Consider the following 23,475-nt stretch of genomic DNA (forward strand, 5'->3'; position numbering starts at 1 on the left):
GATGGAGTCTCACTCTGTCGCCCTGGTTGGAGTACACTGGCGTGACCTCAGCTCACTGCAACCTCCACCTCCCAGGTTCAAGCGATTCTCATGCCTCAGCCTCCCGAGTACCTGGGATTACAGGCGTGCGCCACCGTACCCAGCTAATTTTTGTATTTTTAGTATAGATGGGTTTTCACCATGTTGGCCAGGCTGGTGACCTCGAGTGATCCGCCCACCTCAGCTTCCCAAAGTGCTGGGATTACAGGCATGCGCCACCATACCCAGCTAATTTTTGTATTTTTAGTATAGATGGGTTTTCACCGCGTTGGCCAGGCTGGTGACCTCGAGTGATCCGCCCACCTCAGCTTCCCAAAGTGCTGGGATTACAGGCGTGAGCCACCGCGCCCGGCCCCTGGGTCACTTTAAAGGGCTTTATAGGCAGGTGCAATGGCTCACACCTGTAATACCCGCACTTTGGGAGGCTGAGACCAAACACCAGCCTCGGCAACATGGCAAGACCCTGTCCCTACAAAAAGTACAAAAATTAGCCAGGTGTGGTGGTGCATGCCTGTAGTCCTAGCTACCTGGGAGGCTGAGGTGGGAGGACGGTTTGAGTCCCAAAGGTCGAGGCTGTAGTGAGCCAAGATTGCGCCACTGCACTCCAGCCTGGGCAAGAGAGAGACCCTGTCCAAAAAAGGGGGGTTGCCAGGCAGCTTCTTTGCAATGAACTTGTAGTTGCTGACTCAGCATCGGACCTTTGAAAGCTGGTGAGCGTCCCCCTCTTGGCTTGGCAGGGCAGGGCACCCCGGGCTGGGCCACCTTGGTCAGCTGTCCACCCGTGGGCAAGATGGGCTGCCCCATCGTCCCACTCAGAGCTGGGGCGAGCCCTGGGCTCCGGGCAGGAACCTGGGCCAGGCCGGGCCACGCTGGGCTGGGGGCAGTCAGGGCAGTGCTGGGGGCTCCTGAGGCTCCGGGGTGGAAGCTGCGGGAGCAGCTGGGCCTGCAGGCAGCTCCCAGCAGGCGTCACCCTGCACGGGCAACAGAGCCAAGGGGCATCCCTCCACCCCGGGCAGGGCCTGCCCTGTGCTCCCCAGTGTGGGTGGGTGCAGCTCAGGGGACCAAGCTGAGCACAGCCAGGGCCTTGGGCTGCTTCCCTGGTGCGGGTCCCTTAGGCAGGGAGAGAAGCCAAGCGGGGTGGTGTCGTCTCCAATGCCAGCGCCTCGCAGGGACCCCAGGAAGGACAAGAGCCCCTCCTGCCAAGAAAGTGCTTTAATGATTATAAAGTGTCCAAAATATACTGGCAGAAATAAGCGGATCTAAGCGTTTCTCTTCAAACCTAGGATATGCAGGGTGAGAGCATGGCAGGGGCTGGTGGGCCCCAGGGTTGCCTCGAGGCCGGTCGTCCAGGGAGAGCAGCGGCAGGAAGAGCCTCAGGAGATGACCCTCAGGGATGGCTTATCCTTCTCCAGGGCCTGCAGCCGGTCCTCCATCTCCTCAGACCAGTAAATGTCGTACAGGCTGCACATAGGCCAGAAGGGAGGCATGGGCCCGTGTCCTCCCCCACCCCCGCCTTCCTCCCTGGGCAGCCCTGGCCGCACCACCCGCCCAGCGCATGCACATACACCAGCTGCTCCAGGAGGCAGCCCGGCTGCCGGACGCTCTCCACCAGCTGCAGGATGCCCGCGTCCCCCAGGCAGTTGTTGCTGAGGTCCAGCTCACGCAGGCTGTGGTTGGCCAACAGGGTCGCAGCGAGGCTGCTGCAGCTGCTGTCACTCACATCGCAGTCGGCCAACCTGGGTGAAGCAGGGCAGGGGTCAGGGTGCCGGGCGTGCCTGGCACCGTGCTGACCGGCAGAGCAGGCCTGGGCCTGGGGGGCGCGACGGACACCTGTGATCGGCAACTCAGGACCCTCAGGTGGGGCCGTCCCCAAGGCTCACCGTCCCTGTGGCCCTGGGCAGGTTCCCCACCACGGACAAGGAAGGCACAGACAAGCGAGGCACAAGCAGCCTCACTCGCCTGAGACCTTCTGCAGGGAGGAGAAAGGACAGGAGAGAGATGTCCACCCAGAGAGCCACACCGACCCCCTTGTCACCTCGACACCGTCTGGCTGCGTGGGCTTCAGAGGAGAAGCCAGCCAGAGACTGAGGGGCAGCTGTGGGGAAACGAGGGTATGGAGGGCACCAAGACAGGAACAGAGTGGACAACAGACTTTAGGCTCCAGAGAGAGACAAGAGGACAGGTCAGACAAAAGAGGATGGAAAAGAGAAGACCCAACACCCACTTCCCGGGGTGGAGCCGCCACAGGCCGGACAGCAGGGCCAAGGAGTTGCACTGGACCTCTCCAAGGTGGGGGCCAGGGAAGCTGCAGGACCCCCACCCTGTGCAGTGGCTCAGGGGGAACAAGTCTGCAGTGACCAGGACCCAAGCTTCCTCTCCACATCTGGAACACCCACAAGGTCCTGGCAGCCAGGATGGTGTCCCCTGGCAGGGAACTGAAAATCCCCCATCAGGAGGAAGCCCTCGAGAAACGCAGCCATGACTTGGCCTGCAGGGCTCACTGTCCAGGGCTCCCGGGCCTCACTCTGCACCTGGTGCCCAGCCCAGGATGACCAGCCACCCACGGAAAGCCCCTGGCGAGAGGCACACGGGAAACAGCAAACAAAAGACAAAACACTGAGGGTGGAAATTCAGTAGACTGGCTGGTAAATGAGAATATCTCCCAAAAATAAAACATCGAAAAGAAAGAAAATTTGGAGAACATAATTAGAGGGTCACTCTACAAGACATCAGGACAGGCTCATGGGCACACCAAAAAAACAACATAAGAAAGGAGAGAGAAAAAAATCACCAAAGGCATATTTTCTTAGTAGAACCAAGTATCCAGCACAAAGAACCAAGACCCACATCAAGGCCAAGCACATGGAACCCCGAACGCAGTGAACAAAGAGAGCTTGAAAAGCTGCCAACGAGAAAAAGCAGATTGTGCACACAAGGTCACAGTGGCTCATGCCTGTAATCGCAGCACTTTGGGAGGCTGAGGCAGGCTCATCACTTGAGGTCAGGAGTTCAAGACCAGCCTGCCCAACATGGTGAAACCCCATCTCTACTAAAAATACAAAAATTAGGCCGGGCGGTGGCTCACGCCTGTAATCCCAGCACTTTAGGAGGCCGAAGCAGGCGGATCACGAGATCAGGAGATCGAGACCATACTGGCTAACACGGTGAAACCCCATCTCTACTAAAAGTACAAAAAATTAGCCTGGCGTGGTGACGGGCGCCTGTAGTCCCAGCTACTCGGGAGGTTGAGACAGGAGAATGGCGTGAACTTGGGAGGCGGAGCTTGCAGTAAGCCAAGATCGCGCCACTGCACTCCAGCCTGGGCGACAGAGCAAGACTGTCTCAAAAAAAACAAAATAAAATTAGCCAGGCATAATGGTGCATGCTATACCCGGCTAAATGATCCAAGGGCAGAACAGGGGCACAAGACCCCCAAAAATTACCTTCTGCAAAACCTTTTCTTAGAAAGCTGCAAAAGAACGTGCTTTAACAAAGAAAACAAATCTGGAAAGACATCCTGACCCAGGCGCGGTTCCCGCACGGGAGGTAGGTGGGCGGGGCTTCCAGGAAGATGGACCACAGGGTGGCCAGGTAGGGTGGAGCTCCATGAAGCTCTCAGGCTTCATGAAACATGACCTCTGACTTTCAAAGTTAAAATGAGAACTAAGCCAGAGTGGTGCCGCCAGCCGGCCTTTCCCAGCACATGAACATGCACCCTCACACCCATGTGCTCACACTCACACGGACACTCGTGCTCACTCTCGCCCATGTGCTCACACGGACATGTGCTCACTCTCACCCATGTGCTCACACTCACATGGACACTCGTGCTCACACTCCCACACGGACACTCGTGCTCACTCTCGCCCGTGTGCTCACACTCACACGTGCTCACTCTCACCCATGTGCTCACACTCACACGGACACTCGTGCTCACTCTCACCCACATGCTCCCACACGGACACTCGTGCTCACTCTCCCACACGGACACTCGTGCTCACTCTCACCCACGTGCTCACACACTCGTGCTCACACTCCCACACGGACACTCGTGCTCACTCTCGCCCATGTGCTCACACACGGACACTCGTACTCACTCTCGCCCATGTGCTCACACGGACACGTGCTCTCACCCATGTGCTCACACTCACGGACACTCGTGCTCACACTCCCACACGGACACTCGTGCTCACTCTCGCCCATGTGCTCACACGGACACGTGCTCACTCTCACCCATGTGCTCACACTCACATGGACACTCGTGCTCACACTCCCACACGGACACTCGTGCTCACTCTCACCCATGTGCTCACACTCACACGGACACTCGTGCTCACTCACCCACGTGCTCACACACGGACACTCGTGCTCACTCTCACCCACGTGCTCTCACCCACGTGCTCTCACCCACGTGCTCACACTCCCACACGGACACTCGTGCTCACTCTCGCCCATGTGCTCACACACGGACACTCGTGCTCACTCTCGCCCATGTGCTCACACACAGACACGTGCTCACACACTCGTGCACTCTCGCCCATGTGTGCACACACGTGCATATGACCTCCCAAATGCACATACTCATGTCCCTCACACACTCACCAGAGCACCCGCAGCACAGAGCCAGGCTGGCCCAGGCCCTGGCAGAGCTCCCGCACGCCCGCATCCTCCAGCCTGTTGTTGCTTATCTGTAGCTCCAGGAGAAACTTATTCTGGGCCAGCACTGAGCTGAAGTGGGAGCAGCAGGCGGCTGTGAAGCTGCAGGACTTCACCCTGTGGACACAGACAGGACTGAGGCCTGGCAGGGGCCCAGGCTGGCCCACAGCTGCAACTGGCCCTTCCCCTGAAGGTCCCACGTGGACCTGAGCAAAAACATCTGACAGCCTCCTAGCATGTGGGCACCTACACCTGGTCCTCGGCCCCAAGCACTGTTCCCATCAAACCACAGGCTGCTCCCTGGCCTATGCATTCTGAACGTCGGAGCTGAGCCCAGCACCTTCCCTGGAGTTGCTCACTCCTCCCCTGGTCTCCTCGGTCACCCTGGCCCTCTCTTCTGCAACACAGCCCTGCCCCAACAGCCACACTCACCACAGCGACTCCAGCTGGCAGCCGGGTTCCAGCAGGGTCTCACACAGCAGTCGGGCACCCTCATCCCCCAGCTCGTTGCCGGCCAGGCTGAGCTCCTTCAGGCTCTCCTTGGCCCTGAGGACACGGCACAGATCCCCGCAGCCCTTGGCAGTGATGCCACACTCCCAGATCCTGCAGGACATGGACCACCACAGACTTTCCTCAGCACCGTCTCATGGCCTGAGATGAGCCCAGGGGCGGGGGAGAGCTCTGAGCACGGCCCGTCGCCCCTGACCCTCCGGGAAGGAGGCCTCGCGAACATGACTCACCACAGGGTCCTGAGCCTGGAGCTGGGGTGGAGCAGCCCCGGGCACAGCTCCGCGATGCCCACATCACCCAGCTTGTTGCTGCCCAGGGCCAGCTCCCGCAGCGAGGCCTTGGAGGCCACAATGCCGCACAGGTCCCGGCAGTTGTCTGACGTCACACCGCAGCTCTCCAGCCTGGGGACACGGGTCACACGTGAGGCAGCACAGGACCCCCCCAGCCCACACCCCGCACCCCCCCAAGGCCCAGTGCCTACTTGAGCGCCTCCAGCTGGCAGGGGGAGTCCTTCAGGCCTTGGCACAGCACACGGACGCCAGCCTCATTGATGTCGTTGTTGCTAACCGTGAGCTCCTTGAAGTCCGGCTTGGCCCTGAGCACGGAGGCCAGGGGCTCACAGCTGGCAGCTGAGAGGTTGCAATACTCCAGCCTGGGGGATGGCCAAGCTTAGCACCACACAGGAATGTGCACCAGCCAAGGGTGTGATGCCAGGGAGCACAGGGGTGTGCTGGTGTCTCATCTCCCCCTCAGCCTTCTCCTGCCTGGGCATCAGGTGTCAGTGCTGAGGGACCCCCACAGACTCATCCAGAGGCCCGGGCCTCTGTGGACACCGGCATTCCTTCTGGAAACCCCTCACCCCCTCCCGGACCTCAGACTTTGGGGCGCAACCGGGCCCGGGAGAAAGAAACCAGCCTCTGGAAGGCAGGGCCACCTGCACGTCCCAGGCTATGGTCAACTCACAATGGCCGGGTCCCCCACACACACTGAGGCGGTGAGTGGAACCTGACTCACGGCCAGGCGTCTGTTCCCACTGTCAGGTCCTGGGGCAGCTGTGCCTTGCAAAGGACAACTGGATGGGGAGGGAGGGTGATGACAGATCCCCCCAGCCCCAGCATCATGGGGAAAGGAGAGCACCACAAGGCCCCTGTGACCCGAGTCCCCTCCTCACGGCTCCTGGCAGGCGATGTTCTATGTAGGGGGCTGGCTGGGGGACAGGCAGCGGCCAGCATGGGCCCTGGGGCAGGACACAAACTCACTGCAGCTTTTCCAGGCGGCACTGGGGGTCCAGGAGTCCTTCGCAGAGCAGCTGCAGGCCTGCATCCCCCAAGAGGTTGTCGCTGAGGTGCAGCTCCTGCAGGGTGGGCAGGGAGCGTAGCGTGCTGGACAGGACCCCGCAGCCAGCCCCCGTCAGGCAGCAGTTCTGGAGGCTGGAGCATACCTGGCTGTCAGCAGGGCTCCCCTGAGCCAAGCTGCCACACCCTTCGCCTGCCAGAGCCCAGAGCCCAGAGCAGCACTCTGCAGGCGGCAGGTCTATACCTGCTCCCTCCCTGGACGGGGCTCTGGGGTCTGGGGTCTCCAGGCCGAGTGAAGGAGGGCACGCATGTGGCTCGACCCAGGGAAACCTTGTCTGCAGACACACCTTTCAGTGGGGGTCCTGTGGTGATGCTGGAAGGCTAGGGATGGCGGGCAGGGCCAGATCTTGGGTGCGGGGGCTGGGATAAGGCAGGAAGGGCCCTGTCCCCCCGCTGTGAGACCGCCAGGCCTGTGTGCCTCTGGCTGATGTTGGAAATGCCTGCTGCCACTGCCTGCCCACCCGCAGCTGCCCACACACCCTTGGCGGCTCTGTCCCCTGCTGCCAGGCTACCAAAGCAGACCGCACCAGGCCAGAGGCAGTGCCAGGCCCCACCTCACCTCAGCTTCTGGATCTTGCAGGAAGGGCTCTGCAGGCCCTGGAGCACGCAATGCACGCCGACATCACCCAGCTCATTGCTGCGCAGGTTGAGCTCTGCCAGTGCAGGGTTGACTCGAAGTGCAGAGCTGATGTCCTTGCACCGTGCTTCCGTGAGGCCACAGTCGTCCAGCCTGCGAGCAGACCCCAGGGTCATGTGGACCACGCAGACAGCACTGGCCTCAGCCTCCACCACCACCCCACATGCAGGTTACAACCTATCAGTGGGTCCAGAAAACAGCAAGGCAAGTCACACAGGACATTTCAGAAATGAAACAAAAAAGAGGAGGAACTGTTCCATGAAAGTTTTGTTTAAGATGCTCGCATGTGGCCAGGCGCGGTGGCTCATGCCTGTAATCCCAGCACTTTGGGAGGCCAAGGCAGGCAGATCACCTGAAGTCGGGAGTTCAAGACCAACCTGACCAACATGGAGAAACCCCATCTTTACTAAAAATACAAAAGTAGCCGGGCATGGTGGCACATGCCCGTAATCCCAGCTACTCGGGAGGCTGAGGCAGGAGGATTGCTTGAGCCCAGGAGGTTGAGGCCACATAAGCCATGAGGGAGCCACTCCAGCCTGGGTGACAGAGCAATGCCCTGTCTCTAAAAATAAGAAGAATTTAAAGTATCTCTCGAAGGCATTGATCAGTCACAGGAGGAAAGGCAGTGGCGTCACAGTGGAGAGGGTGGCAGACGGCGCCTGTGACAAGACGCTCCTGGCAGGTCCCACGGCATCTCCCTGCATTCCTGCCAAAACTGTAGGACTTCAACCACAAGAAACCACCAGACAAGCCCCAACAGAGGACGTCCTGCAGGAGCCTGGCCAGACCCTCAGACCACCAAGAACCCAGAGAGACGAGGGGACAGTCACAGGCGGGAGAGGGCTAAGGAGACAGAGGGCTGAGGGCCACGCAATCCTGGACCAGTGAGGAAGACGAAAAGGGCAGGGCGGAGAAGCAGACTCTGCCTGGAGGTACTGGGCCAGAGCTAGCGTCCGCAGGTACACAGGACCACCTCACCAGGGAGCCCCGTCCGGTCCTCGTAACGCCTCCGCAAACCTGACACTACTCGACATCACCAGGTAAAAAGAGAAAAGATGCGGCCCACCCAGGCACTCGCGTCCTGCTTGTGAAGCTGCTGGGTTTGTGAGGACCTCGAGGGCCGAGGACTCCCAGCCCCCAGCTTGGCAGGGACAAGCAGCGCCCCATGGAGGCTCACGGAGGAGACCCAAGCTGTGTCCTGCCCTCGTGTCTCCAAGGGAGGGAGAGGAGCTGAGACACTGGAGCCAGAGAGCCACTGGCCAGTGCCCGCCCACCTCGGCCCACCCACCTCAGCCCATGCTGCATGAGTCTCGAATGGGTTTTACATTCCTAAATTGTCAAAAAGAAACAAGAATCACATCTCATGCACGTGGAAGCTGCACGGAATTCATACTTCATGTCCACAAACAAGGCGTTCCAGAGCAATGCACCCTTCAGAGGGAGCTGCCACCCGCCAGCCTGCCCCGCCAGCACCCCAAGGCCACCCCGAGGGCAAGCGTACCTGACCACTTGGCACTGCTGGAGTAGAGGGAGGAGCTCGGCCCATCTAGCGTCGCTCAGCTCCTCACACTGGATGTCCAGGCTCTGGATGTCCAGGCTCATGGTGGAGGTGAAGAGTGGCCTGGGTGGGAGGCAGAGGGAAGAGGACGTCTTGGCCGAATCCCCTCACGGTTTCACAGGCCGGAGATTCTGCAAACAGGACCCACAGGGCTGATGTTTCAGGAGGAGCCGCAGCCTCTCCCTGGGCAAACACTTCGTCTTCAGCACCCTCCCCACCTTTGTCTCTGGAGCAGACATCGGGGGTGGGGCAGGGGGCAGGGACCAGCACCCACCCCCAGAAAGGCCAGCATGGGCAGCAGAGCTTGGGTAATGCAGATGCCAGCCCACCTCCTGGCTGTCACCACCCAGCCTCTGTGGACACCTCCTCCTGCCCCACAGAGGGTGGGACAGCAGCAGCCCAGGAAGCCCCTGCCTCTCATTTGCCTGGGCAAGGACAGGGTAGGGTGGGGTGGTCTGTGCGCTTGACCTGTGTTTCACCCTCAGGACAGGCAGACTGGGCGGGCCAGGCAGGCTGCCCACAAAGCCAGAGACCTCCCAGGATGCCAGGATCCTGGAACTGGCCACAGTGTCCGAAGCAAGACAGAGTAGGGGGGCAGCCACTTGGGGTGTCAGCTTCCACGGCCCCCTTCTGGGGTTGGGGACTCTGCACCAGGCTACGGCACATCCCCTGCCCCACGGCACACTAGCCCAGAGGCTGGGCTACCAGGCAAGCTGGGTGGGTCAGCCTGGGATGGGCACAGCTGCTACACCCTGAAACCTCCCCAGGCACAGGCCCTGAATATGGAAGGAGGTTCCTGAGGCCCTGAGAGCACAGCTCAGGTACCCGCCAGGGGCCTGGGGAAGGAAAGTGGTCAGGCAGAGACAGCCACCCCAAACCTTGGTTGGTGGATACATTCCCTGAGCACCTGCCAAGCACTGGCCTGGGGACTACAGCAGGGCAGGAACCTGGAGAGGAGGCTTGGACAGTCAGGAAGGCTCCCTGGAAGCAGCAGCACTGATGCCACACTGGGGGGAGGGGTGGGCAGGGTGGGGAGAGGGCTCTCATCCAGAAGCCCCAGAAAGCTGGCAGGATCCACTCCGGGAAATGACGCAACCCCAGCTGCCCTTCAGAAAGACGGCCAACAGGACCACTTGAGAGGCTCCTGGTGTCCTGACACCCCCAGCTTCCTGAGTCTGTGTGCCTGGCACTCCTCTCCCCGGAGCTGCTTCAGAGGCGGCTGGTCCACTCTGGATGAGTGGAGGCAAGAGGCCCCTGGTACCAACTGGGAGGAAAGAGGCAAAGCTGGGCTCGGGTCCACACGCCTGGGCGCCCGGCCTGCAAGGACAGTGGCAAAGGGTGGTGACATCCCACGGCCCCACATGGAGAAACTGAATCCACCCGACCCGAAGCACGTGAGCAAAACCAGGGTGTGGTCACCCAAATTCTGACTCCAGAATCTAGTCATCAGGAGGCACTGTGGGCGGGAGGGCGGGTGGAAGGAGAGCCTCAGGCAGCTGCCCAGGGTGCACACGCTCCCCAAATCCAGCCTGACACTCCTGTGTCCTCTGCAGCCAGATGAAAGGTGGCCCCAGGGTGTCCTCCTCCTGGGAAAGCTTGGTGGGAGCTCAGGGTGGCCAGTGCTCCCGTGACCATCTGGAACTAGCGCTGCGGGAGTAGCCCTGTCCCTACCCCTCAGGCTTGGCCAGACCCTGTTGTATCCCAGAAAGGCCCTTCGGAACCTCTGTGGGTCACGGATCCCACTGAGGACCCCATGAAAATGCAGGAGTAAACGCCCTTCTTTGTGACTGGAGGAGTCCCTGGCTCCCTACACAGCCAAAGCTAAAAGCACATTCAGGAACCCACTACCACCAGCCGGCAGCCTGATTTGGTTGAGGCAGGGATCTGAACAGAGGCCCTAACGGTCCCTTATCCGGAGACCAGACTTTCTCAACCTTACGGCGGGAGGTCTCCGCAGCACCCAAGGCCTGGGCCCCACCCTGGGGAGCCACATGGGAGGGGCCGTCTGGAGGCCAATTCAGGTCCTTATGTTCCGACGTGACGGGGGCGCGGGGCCACCCTCTAGGCAGACACGGGCCACGCTCAGGCGACGCGCAAAGGTTCCCGGTCCCTGGGACCCCCGCCCGCGCCCGCGTCCAATCCCTCGAACCTGCTAGTTCTGGACACCCTGCTGCAGACTAAAGGGCTGGGAGAGAACCTCACAAAAACACGAAGGGGGTCTCCCCTGCCTCTCTGCCCCCGCCCGCTCGGCCCGGGACGCTCACCCGACGCCGCCGCCGCAGACCCAAGGCCAGAGCCGCTCCGCGCTCCTTCCGCCCAGGCGGGGACGGGCGGAGCCTCCAGGCCGGGGCTGGCGGGGAGTCCACCCTGGGGGCCGCACCCGCTAGTCGTCGCCCACTCGACCCTCTGGGCCCTCGGCCGAGCGGGCCGTGCCCGGCTCAGCCCCCGGGCCTCGTCCCAGCTACTACCCCAGCTTTCCCACTCCCCCCTGGGTCGGGGGTGAAGCCTGACGTCCGCATCCCGTTTCCCACTCTGGCCCCAACCAGCCTTTCCACCGTACAGCCACCTTCTCCCAGACCATCCCTCCAGCTCTGGCAGCCCCCACCACCCTCGAGGGACCGGCCCCTGCCTCCTCCCACAAGCAGGCCGGATTCCAGGAATTGCCCAAACAATAAAATAAAGCAAACCTGAGACACCCCTTTTTGCTACCAGACTGGAGAAGGTGGAACAGGTTGAGGATGATTTGTTGTGGCTGAGGCGAAAGGGGCGAGGCTGTGAGGACGGGTTTTGGAGCGCCGCTCGGCCGTCCTGAAAACTTTGGACACACCCTCCGTTTCTATCAGTCAAGAGTTCTTCATGCCTGAGCTCGGGAAGCATGTTCAAAAATCTTTTTTTTTTTTGTTTGGTCCTGCCTTTCTGGACCAAACCAATGTATATCTTAAATGTATTTCATTAATGCCTCATGTCTCTCTAAAACATGTAAAACCAAACTGCCCCAACCACCTTGGGCACATGTTCCCAGGATCCCCTGAGGGCTGTGTCACCGGCCGCGGTCACTCATATTCGGTTCAGAATAAATCCCTTCAAATATTTTACATTTTAACTATTCTTATCGACAGTACATTTTTTAAAATAAGAATGACCCTGAAAGATGTCCACCTCCTAATCTCCAAACCTGTGGTGTTACCTTACGTGGCAAAAGGGACTTTGCAAATATTAAGAATACTGAGATGTGAAGGCTACCCTGGGGTGTCTGGGCGGCCGGCATATAATCATGAGAGTTCTTATGCAGAGATAGTAGGTTTTGAAGATGGAAGAAAGTGGCCTCTAGAAGTTGGAAGAGGAAAAGAAGCAGATTCTCCTTGGGAACCTCCAGAAGGAACTACCCTTGCCAACACCTTGATTTTAACCTCCTAAAACTCACTTCGGGCTTCTGAGCTCCAGGCCTATAAAACAGCCTGTGACAAATTCGTTATAGCAGGGATGAGAAAATAGCTCACTGCAGCCTCCTCCTCCAGGGCTCAAGTGATCCTCCTCCCTCAGCGTCCCAAGTAGCTGGGACTACAAGGATTCACTACCGCAACTGGCTAATTTTTTCTATCTTTTGTAGAGACGGGGGTCTCACTATGTTGGCCAAACTCAATACGTTGGTCGCAAACTCCTGGGCTCAAGAGATCCGCCCGCCTCGGCCTCCCAAAGTGCTGGGATTACAGGTTGCACCAGCGCACCCAGCCTAATGTAACTTTTTTTTTTTTTTTTTTTTGAGACGGAGTTTCGCTCTTGTCAGCCGGCTGGAGTGCAGTGGCACGATCTCGGCTCACTGCAACCTCCGCCTCCTGAGTTCAAGCCATTCTCCTACCTCAACCTCCCAAGTAGCTGGGATTATAGGCGCCTGCCACCACGCCCGGCTAATTTTGTATTTTTAGTAGAGACGGGTTTTCACCATGTTGGCCAGGCTGTTCTCGAACAACTGACCTCAGGTGATCCGCCCGCCTCTGACTGCCCGGCCCAGTGTAACTCTTAACGGCAACATCGTGTGCAGTCTCCGGCTTGCATTCGGTTTAGTCAGCCAATCGCTAAGACGACACTTGAGACCGTTTTCAGATCTTTAGGCTTTCCACCATCCTAGAAGGGGGCCTGCCTGGTTCTAAGGTCCTTCTGAAACACTGCCAAACTGTCCTCGGGAAACGGTGCAGAAGTCCTCTGGTTTCCCCCAAGGCGCGTGGGCACCTTGGCTGGAACCTCGCCCAGTAACACGACGTGCCTGGGGCCCCTTCGTCATTTCCGCCAACCCCGGTGACAACCCTGACACCGGCCCCTAAGTGCCGTTCCAGTTATGTTGCTCTCCTCCCCGCAGCCCCAGGCGGCAGCTTCGCGGCCCGGCGTCCGGTCCCCCGGTGGTCCGGGAGCGAGGCTCCGCAATGGAGGGCGGAGGACCCTCCCTCCCCGACCTCGCACGACCGAGACCGCCCACCTTTCCCCCAACGCCCGGCTGTGGGAGCCGTTCGAGTCTTCTCCGCCAGGGCGGTCCTTCCCGGGAGGCCGCTTCTTTGGGGGAATAAGGTCAAGGATTACGGGATTTGGGGAAGAAAGCTCGGCTGGGCCAGGATTGCTTGCGTAGCTCGCTGGAATCTAAGGCACGAGAGGGCTTGACGGCCACGCGAGGACGAACCACGCAGGCGCAGCCCCGCCCCCCCGGGCAAGGACTTCCGGCACGCCCCAAAGGGGAGCGTGCACCGCGATGACGTCCTCAAGGCGCGCCACGTCCGCCGGGCGGCGCAGCTGCCCAGCGCAACCTCGGCCCCGCCTCGATAGCCCCGGACCCCTGCCCCGCCCGACCCCGCCCCGCCACGGGGGCGCGCCACTCGCCCGCGCAGCAACGGCCTCAATAGCGCCAGGCGCGCGTCTACAAGAAGCCCAACCAAGGCCGGCGTGGGCGAGGCCTGGCTACAGGCTGACGCACCGCTGGAGCTACTGACCTCGGGACGACTGGCGGACTGTCGCGGGCCTGGAGACCCAGAGCGAGACGGCCTATTTCCTTCTCGAGCCAGCAGAACGGGTTGAACGTGTCGACAACCCCACCCGCCAGAGTCAGCGGCGCGGGCGTGTTCGAGCCGGCTCGTGGGCGTGGTCAGGTGCGTGGGCGGGGACTACTGGGCGGGGCTCGGCGCGGGGGCGGGGCCTGGCGGGAGTAGTCTCGGGGTCGGGGCGGGGCCCGGCGGGCGGGGCTCGGCTAAGCACAGTCTTGGTGCAGGGGCGGGGCCTGGTGGGGCGAGGCTCATTGGGGGGGCGGGGTGTCTCGCTTGGGGGCGTGGTCTCCTCCCAGTAGGCGGGGCTTGGTGCCGGGGGCGGGGTCTGGCGGGCGCGGGCGCGTGTGCGTGTTGTGGGCCTCGCACTGGCATGCACGTCTCAGCAATTCCTCAGAATCCTCGGAGGAAGAGGTCGGGGCCCGGTGCGGCAGCGCCTTGGGGGCGGAATCGCAGGCGCGGGTCGGGCCTTGCTGGGGCGCGGGGCGCGGCCCCCGGAGAAAGCGGCCGCCTGGGGACAGGAGGGACCCGGGAGAAACCCCCCTGGGGCAGCTCCGCATGTCGGGGTCGCGACTCTAGGCGACCTTGGTAGAGGGGCTCGTTTGCGCCGAGCTCGCGACCCCCGAAGGAGCCACGGCCCCGTGAACCACGCCGCCCGTCCTGGCCACTGGCTGCCGCCTTTGTTTCTTGGTTCCCCAGCCCGCAAGGCCCGCGGAGCTGCGGCCTCGTCCCGAGTGTTCTGAGCGCGGTCCGAGCTGCTCCCGCGTCCACTCTGCTGCCGACACCCGAGCGTCGCCCGGAGCCCTGGCACTGAGGGGCGCAGGCCGAGTTCCAGACCAGCCTGGGAAACCCAAAGCGACCCCACCTCCACAAAAGTGGGTTTTCTTTAAGTTTTTGACTAGTCCGCAATTCACAGAATTGACATTTTGGCAGATGAAGATTGCAAGTAAGGAAACTAACGGTACCTCAGATTTGTTCTTTAGCAATTTGCTAAACCTCTCCTCTGACCGCCTTTATTAGGTATTTGTTTTCGAGACAGGGTCTCACTCCGCTGCTTAGGCTGTACTGCAGTGGCGCGATCCCAGCTCGCTGCAGCCTCCACCTCCCGGACTCCAGTGATCCTCCCGCCTCAGCCTCCCAAGTAGCTGGGACCACAGGCGCCAGCAGACCTGGCTAATTGTTGTATTTTATGTAGAGAAGAGGTCTCCCTGTGTTGCCCAGGCTGGTCTTGAATTGGGCTCAAGTGATCCTCCTGCTTCAGCCTCCCATGGCGCTGGAATTACTGGCATAAGCCACTACACCCGGCCTGATAATCTTTAAAGAAGGTGGTTCTGGCCGGGCGTGGTGGCTCACACCTGTAACCCCAACACTTTGGGAGACCGAGAAGGGTGGATCACCTGAGGTCAGGAGTTCAAGACCAGCCTGGCCAACGTGGTGAAACCCCATCTCTACTAAAAATACAAAAATTAGCCAGGCATGGTGGTGGGCACCTGTAATCCCAGCTACTTGGGAGGCTGAGGCAGGAGAATCGCTTGAACACGGGAAGCAGAGGTTGCAGTGAGCCTAGACCACACCATTGCACTCCAGTTCGGGCAACAAGATGAAACTCTGGCCGGGCGCGGTGGCTCACACCTGTAATTCCAACACTTTGGGAGGCCAAGGCAGGCAGATCACCTGAGGTCAGGAGTTCAAGACCAGCCTGGCCAACATGATGAAACCCCATCTCTACTAAAATTACAAAAACTTAGCCAGGCATGGTGGTGCATGCCTGTAATCCCAGCTACTCAGGAGGCTGAGGCAGGAGAACCACTTGAACCCAGGAGGCAGAGGTTGCAGTGAGCCAGGATCGTGCCACTGCACTCCAGCCTGGGCAACAAGAGCGAAACTCCATCTCAAAAAAGAAAAAAGAAACTCCGTCTCAAAAAGAAGGTGGTTCACACACACACACACACCCCCCCCAAGAAAGCTCAGGGCTGGAAGGCAGCCAACCTGGCTGTGACCCTCATCCTGCACACGTGAGCTTGGTGACCAGCAGCTGATTCTTTAACTCTCTAAGCTTTGGAGTCTGGATGTGAGGTTTAGAATTCATGACAAGGAGCTGGAAGGATGCCGCCAGCCTGACTCCTGGACTGGTTCTCTTGACATCTTTGCGAAAGCTGCTGAAATGTTCTGGTTTCATTTCATTCTTTTCTTTGCCATGACCTCTTGGATTTGTTCGTGGCAATTCTCATAAGAGTGAAGAAAATGTGTAAAATGGCTGTTGGGCTCCCTTTTGTGACACCCTGTGGGGAAGGTGCCCAGGTATGTATAGGTGCTGAGTGTACGGCCAGCATGGTGTCTGTGGCCAGGCCTCCCTCCTGGACAGTGCGGCCACAGCCCCTGAAAGGTATGTCTTCATTTTTATTTTATTTTATTTTATTTTATTGAGATGGAGTCTCGGTCTGTCGCCCAGGCTGGAGTGCAGTGGCGCGATCTCGGCTCACTGTAAGCTGCGCCTCCCAGGTTCCCGCCATTCTCCTGCCTCAGCCTCCCGAGTAGCTGGGACTACAGGCGCCTGCCACCACGCCCAGCTAATTTTTTTTTTTTTTTTTTTTTTTTGTAATTTTAATAGAGACAGGGTTTCACCGTGTTAGCCAGGATGGTCTCGATCTCCTGACCTTGTGATTCGCCCGCCTCAACCTCCCAAAGTGCCTGGCCTTCATTTTTATTTTTGAACTTACTTGCCTCACCTTGTTATGTCTTTATCTTATTTTTAAACTTACTCAGTTCACCCACTGTGGAATTGGGAGTATATGGAAGTATTCCCACCCCCAGTTTTATATACCGCCCCAGAGCTGACCATTCTCGCTCATTTCTGCTGGGTCCTGGCTGACTCGAGTGTGCCTTTCGTTCCGATCCTGCTCCACACAGATCTGAGGGATGCTGCCCTTTCCTTCTCCACCTGCCCCTCCCTCACATCCAGCCCCACCAGCCTGCACGTTAGCTTAAATAGGGAGCTTTTACATTCCCCATGAAAGGGAATCCAGGGACAGGCTGAGGCAAGAGACCCCCAGTGTTCATGAGATGCCATCTAGAGAATGCACCATGGTGCTGAAGGCCTAAGTCAGACCCCGGGGAGAGATGCACCAGGGTGACTTTGGGTGGAGAGTCCTGTGCCCGTTCTACTTCTATAAATACACTCAGGTCAGGCGCGGTGGCTCACGCCTGTAATCCCAGCACCTTGGGAGGCCGAGGCAGGTGGATCATGTGAGGTCAGGAGTTCAAGACTAGCCTGGCCAACATGGTGAAACCCCATCTCTACTAAAAATACAAAAAAATGGCTGGGCACAGTGGCTCACACCTGTAATCCCAGCATGTTCGGAGGCCAAGGCAGGCAGATCATTTGCGGTCGGGAGTTCGAGACCAGCCTGACCAACATGGAGAAACCCCGTCTCTACTAATAATACAAAAATTAGACAGGCATGGTGGCACATGCCTGTAATCCCAGCTACTCAGGAGACTGAGGCATAAGAATCGCTTGAACCCAGGAGGCAGAGGTTCTGGTGAGCCGAGATCACGCCATTGCACTCCAGCCTGGGCAACAAAAAGCAAAACTCCATCTCAAAAAAAAAAATACCAAAAAATGAGCTGGGCGTGGTGGCCTGCCTCTGTAATCCCAGCTACTTGGGAGGCTGAGGCAGGAGAATCACTTGAACCCAGAAGGTGGAGGTTGCGGTGAGCAGAGACCACACCACTGCACTCCAGCCTGGGTGACAGAGTGAACCATGTCTCTAAATAAATAAATAATATGTTTGTCTGAAAGTGCCTTTTTAACGAAGTATGAGATGTGGACATAAAGTGCACATAGTGCAAGTGTCGCACGCAGTGGATTTTCACACGCGGCGCGTGAAATGGGAAAACACTGGCCAAGCGCGGTGGCTCACACCTGTCATCCCAGCACTTTGGGAGGCCGAGGCGGGCGGATCACGAGGTCAGGAGATCGAGACCATCCTGGCTAACACGGTAAAACCGCGTCTCTACTAAAAATACAAAAAATTAGCCAGGCGCGGTAGCGGGCGCCTTTAGTCCCAGCTACTCGGGAGGCTGAGGCAGGAGAATGGCGTGAACCCGGGAGGCGGAGCTTGCAGTGAGCCGAGATGGCGCCACTGCACTCCAGCCTGGCGACAGAGCAAGACTCCGTCTCAAAAAAAAAAAAAGAAAAGGGAAAACATTGAGGATGAAGTAGCAAATATTTGAGAATTCAACTTGATTGGTGGCTGTTGCAGGTTCATATGTGAGTGGTTACATAGTGGGTAGTTAAACTGGCAATGACCAGCTGAATTTTGGTGACAGGACTGCTCCTAAGGTTTGAAATGTAGCGTACCCTCTGATTCACGGGCTAAGCTCTGCCACTTAGCAGGAGGAGCTCATGATAGAGCAGGTTGAGGGGAAAACTTTGCCCCATAAGGGTTCCTCACTGCAAGTGAGAAGGTCTAGGCTTTGAGCCTCCAATTTCAATCAGACAGAAAGCAGACCAGTCGGCAGGACGGTGTATGCCTCGGGAGATCCGTGCTGATGTGGGGGCCTCAGATACACGACGCCTCAGGGCCCAGGCGTGACCCTCTCCTTCCCTCCTGCACGGAGATGCTGTGAGAATTAGACACTCCCACAGGGCCCTGTCAGACACTGAGCTAGCCTCTGGGAACCGGAAGATATTCAAAACAGCAGCCACCCCCCACACACACAGACACAAGGCACTGGAGGGGACAGCTGTGAAGTGGCAGAACATGGGAAGTCTTGATCAGTTAACTCAGTGAGGTTAGGAGGCGAATTTTTTTTTTTTTTTGAGATGGAGTCTTACTCTGTCACCCAGTCAGGAGTGCAGTGGCGTGATCTCGGCTCACTGCAACCTCCGCCTCCTGGCCTCAAGCGATTCTTCCGCCTCAGCCTCCCGAGTAGCTGGGACTACAGGTGCGTGCCACCACACCCAGCTAATTTTTGTATTTTTGGTAGAGACAGTGTTTCACCACGTTGGACAGGCTGGTCTCAATCTCTTGACCTCGTTATCTGCCTGCCCTGGCCTGCCAAAGTGCTGGGATTATAGGTGTGAGCCACAAAGCCTTTTTGTGTTTGTTTTTGAGATGGAGTCTTGCTCTGTCGCCCAGGCTGGAGTGCAGTGGCGCCATCTCGGCTCACTGCAAGCTCCGCCTCCCGGGTTAATGCCATTCTCCCTTCTTAGCCTCCCGAGGCTACAGGTGCCTGCCTACAGGCCCGGCTAATTTTGTTTTTGTATTTTTAGTAGAGATGGGGTTTCACCATGTTAGCCAGGATGGTCTCGATCTCCTGACCTCGTGATCCACCCACCTTAGCCTCCGAAAGTGCTGGGATTACAAATGTGAGCCACCACGCCCAGCCTTTTTTTTTTTTTTTTTTTTAAGACGAAGTCTCTGTCACCCAGGCTAGAGTGCAGTGGTGCGATCTCGGCTCACTGCAACCTCCGCTTCCCGGGTTCAAGTGATTCTCCTGCCTCAGCCTCGCAGGTAGCTGGGATTACGGGCTCGTGCCACCACACCTGGCTAATTTTTATATTTTATTTATTTATTTATTTATTTAGAGATGGAGTCTCGCTCTGTCGCCCAGGCTGGAGTGCAGTGGCACGATCTCAGCTCACTGCAACCTCTGCATCCCAGTTCAAGCAATTCTCCTGCCTCGGCCTCCTGAGTAGCTGGGATTACAGGTGCCCGCCACCACACTCGGCTAATTTTTTGTATTTTTGGTAGAGATGGGGTTTCACCGTGGTGGCCAGGCTGGTCTCAAACTCCTGACCTCAAATGATCTGCCTGCCTCGGCTTCCCAAAGTGCTGGGATGACACTGAGCCACCGCGCCTGGCAAGGAGGTAACTTGATCCATATGTTTGTGTTTACCTGGTGCGAGGAAAGGGCACCCTTGGTAGATGGAACAGCGTGTACAAAGGCCCGGAGGTTTAAAATCACCACTCTTCTAGCCCTCATACTAACTTTGCCTATTTTGAACTTTATATAAATGGAATTATATTGCATGTTCTCTTTTGTATCTGACTTCCTTTTCTCAATACTATATGAGTGGTATCCATGCCATTTAAAGTAATGGTGGATTAACTCAATGCTACGTCGCCTTCTAGTTGATGGAGGGCAGGCAAGACCCACAGTGGGGCTGAGCCCCTCGAGAGTTCCTGGCTTTGCCCAGGAAACAATTCAAGGGCAAGCTGGAAGTGAAAGTAAACAGGCCAGGCATGGTGGGAGCTACTACCCCTTTCCATGGCAATGACCCCACGACCCAAAAGTTACTACCCCTTCCCTAGAAACTTTTGCCTGGGCTGCCCCTTAATCTGCATGAAATTAAAAGTGGGTGTAAATGTGGCTGCAGAACTGTCCTGTGCTGCTGCTCTCAGCACACTCTGCCCAGCACACCCCGCCTGCAGGGGCCGTCGCGGAGCTATAACCCTGCCGCTTCAAGCTGTTTTGTTTTGTTTTTCTTTCGAGACAGTCTCGCTCTGCTCTTCCAGTTTGAATATCATGCAGGCTGGAGTGCAGTGGCGCAATCTCGGCTCACTGCAACCTCTGCCTCCTGGGTTCAAGCAATTCTGCCTCAGCCACCCGAGTAGCTGGGATTACAGGCACACGCCACCACGGCCGGCTAATTTTTGTATTTGTATTAGAGACAGGGTTTCACCATGTTGGCGAGGCTGGTCCCGAACTCCTGGCCTCAAGTGATCTGCCCGCTGTCCGCCTCGGTGTCCCGAGGTGCTGGAATTACAGGTGTGAGCCACCGCACCCAGCAAAAGTGCTTTCTTGAGATGGAATCTGCGCCTGATGAAGATGCTCTAAACATTGCTGAGATAACAAAGGATTTAGAATATTCCATAAACTTCGTTGGTACAGCAGCGATAGGGTTCGAGAGGATTTTCCAGTTGTGAGAGAAGGTCTGCTATGGACAAAATGCTACCAAACAGCATTGCGTGCTACGGAGAAATCTTTTGTGAAAGGAAGCTCAATGTGGCCAGCTTTATTGTTGTCTTATTTTAAGAAATTGCCGGCCGGGTGTGGTGGAGAATCACTTGAACCCAGGAGGCAGAGGTTGCAGTGAGCCGAGATCACGCCATTGAACTCCAGCCTGGGCATAAGAGCAAAACTCCATCTCAAAAAAAAAAAAAAAGAAATTGCCACAGCGACCCCAGCCTTCAGCCACCACCACCCTGATCAGTCAGCAGCCACAAACAAGACCTTCCACCAGCAAAGAGATCCCAACTTCCTCAAGCCTCAGATGATTGCTGGCACTTTCTATCAGTATCGTAGTTTTTTGTTTGTTTGTTTGTTTTTTAATTTTTGAGACAGAGTCTCACTCTCTTGCCCAGGCTGGAATGTAGTGGCACCATCTTGGCTCACTGCAACCTCCGCCTCCCAGGTTCAAGCGATTCTCTTACCTTAGCCTCCGGAGGAGCTGGGACTACAAGCATGCACCACCACACCCGGCTGATTTTTTTCCATTTTTAGTAGAGACGGGGTTTCACCATGTTGGCCAGGCTGGTCTCGAACTCCTGGCCTCAGGTGATCCGCCCACCTTGGCCTCCCACAATGCTGGGATTACAGGTGTGAGCCGCCACCCCTAGCCATTTTATTTTTGAGACGAGGTCTTGCTTTGTTGCCCAGACTAGAGTGCAGTGACATTATCTCGGCTCACGGCAACCTCTGCCTCCCAGGCTGAAGCAATCCTCCCACCTCTGCCTCCCTAGTAGCTGGGACCACAGGTGCACACCCCCACACCTGGCTAATTTTTTGTATTTTTGGTAGAGACAGGGTTTCACCATGTTGCCCAGGCTGGTCTCCTGAGCTTATGCAATCTGCCCATTTGACCTCCCAAAGTGCTGGGATTACAGGTGTGAGCCACTGTGCCCAGCCTATTATTATTATTATTATTATTATTATTATTATTATTTATTGTTTTTTTGGTCTTGAGGGAGGGTAGGGTGGTGGGAGCCCAGTTGGGGAGGGAGTGAGGAGTGGTCAATAAACTATTTTAAATTGAGGCATGTGCATTGTTTTGTAAACATAATGTTATTGCACACCTGACTGCACTGTGGTATAAACATAACTTTTATATGCAGTGGAAAACCGAAAAATCCCTGCGACTGGCTTTATTGCGACATTCGTGTTATTGTGGTGTCTAGAACTGAACCGTGGTAACCCAGGCCCGCCTGTGCTAACTTCCAGCACTACCGAGTTTGACGCAGCTAGATGGTTTTCTCCCCGGCTGGTTGCTGCTTCTCACCTACAGAGGCGGTGGAGCCCTTGGAACTGGGCAGAACACAGGGCTGCCTCATCGCCACTGCCTGGCTTAACCTGAAATCGGGCCGTTTGACAGAAAGACTTGAAAGGGCCACCAGTAAATTCTTTTTTCTTTCATTGATTTTCCTCTTCTTACTTTCCTCCTGCTGAAGTTGGGGTCATGTCCCAAGAAGACCCACAAGGCCTGGCCTGTGGGTGCACATGTGGGGAGGGTCAGGTCTGTCGGCTGAGGAGGGCATTGGTAGGGGACTTTGAGCAGTGCTGCTCCGGAGACACGAATGACGGGATGGGAGGCTCTCCCATATCTGCCGAGAGCACAGCACCCCATGACTCCTGGGAGCTTGTCATAGATGCTGCAGATGAGTCCTTCCTCAGACGGGATATTTGCTAATGCCTCTGCCAGCCTGGGCTTGTCTTCTCAGGGCCTTTCAAAATGCACACACCCTTCATTCTCATGAAGTCCAGTGGATCAGGTTTTCCTTTATGTGTCATGCTTTTAGTGTTTATCTAAGAATCATTTCTCTAACGCAAGTCACACTGACATCCTCCTTTTCCTTCTTAACGCACATTTTACAGTCGTAGGCCTTACATTTTGGCTTATAAGTTCTGAGGCCGGGCACAGTGCTCACACCTGTAATCCTGGCACTTTGAGAGGCCGAGGCGGGTGGATCACCAGAGGTCAGGAGTTTGACACAAGCCTGGCCAACATGGTGAAACCCCGTCTCTACTAAAAATACAAAAAGTAGTCAGGTGTGGTGGCGGGCACCTGTAATCCCAGCTACTCAAGAGGCTGAGGCAGGAGAATCACTTGATCCTGGGAGACGGAGGTTGCGGTGAGTCAAGATTGTGCCACTGCCCTCCAACCTGGGGGAGAGAGTGAGACTCCATCTCAAAAAAATTAATAGTAAATTTTGAATGGATTTATATATGTACTGTCATGTGTAGATTGAAGCTTCCGTTCATATGCGTAGCCCCGTCATTCTAGTACCATTTGTTGCTAAGATTCTCCTTTCTCTGCTGAATTTGCTTACACTTATTTCAAAATCAGTTGAGCATGTATGTGAGGGTCTACTCTGGATCCTCTATTCTGTTCCACTGATCTATTTGTCTGTCCTGTTACCAATGCCACACTGTCTGGATTTCTGAACCTTTATAACACATCTTGGGCCAGGTGCAAAGGTTCACGCCTGTAATCCTAGCACTTTGGGAGGCCAAGGTGGGTGGATCACTTGAGGCCAGGAGTTCAAGACCAGCCTGGCCAACATGGCAAAACCCGTCTCTACCAAAAATACAAAAACTAGCTGGGCATGGTGGTACACGCCTGTAATCCCAGCTACTCGGGAGGCTGAGGTACAAGAATCACTTGAGCCCCAGAGGCGGAGGCTGCAG

At 57.1% G+C, this 23,475-nt stretch overlaps 1 protein-coding gene across 4 annotated transcripts; it reads right to left on the reverse strand.

Moving 5' to 3' along the window:
* Nucleotides 1-1,236: 1,236 nt before the first annotated feature.
* Nucleotides 1,237-13,875, reverse strand: RNH1 (ribonuclease/angiogenin inhibitor 1). Of its 4 annotated transcripts, none has more exons than XM_031015773.3 (10): nucleotides 13,735-13,875; nucleotides 8,699-8,818; nucleotides 7,120-7,290; nucleotides 6,465-6,635; nucleotides 5,687-5,857; nucleotides 5,436-5,606; nucleotides 5,128-5,298; nucleotides 4,642-4,812; nucleotides 1,605-1,775; nucleotides 1,237-1,500 (listed from the first exon to the last, which is right to left on the reverse strand). In XM_031015773.3, exons 2-10 carry the CDS (start codon nucleotides 8,797-8,799, stop codon nucleotides 1,413-1,415), a joined length of 1,386 nt encoding a protein of 461 aa, XP_030871633.2. In that variant the 5' UTR covers nucleotides 8,800-8,818; nucleotides 13,735-13,875; the 3' UTR covers nucleotides 1,237-1,412. The 4 variants fall into 4 exon arrangements, with proteins under 4 accessions (XP_030871633.2, XP_030871636.2, XP_030871635.2 ...); XM_031015776.3 differs by lacking the exon at nucleotides 13,735-13,875 and adding an exon at nucleotides 13,230-13,402; XM_031015775.3 differs by lacking the exon at nucleotides 13,735-13,875 and adding an exon at nucleotides 11,443-13,377.
* Between the last annotated feature and the right edge of the window lie 9,600 nt (nucleotides 13,876-23,475).

Source organism: Gorilla gorilla, chromosome 9 (assembly GCF_029281585.2).
Source record: "Gorilla gorilla gorilla isolate KB3781 chromosome 9, NHGRI_mGorGor1-v2.1_pri, whole genome shotgun sequence".
Taxonomy (NCBI): Eukaryota; Metazoa; Chordata; class Mammalia; order Primates; family Hominidae; genus Gorilla; species Gorilla gorilla.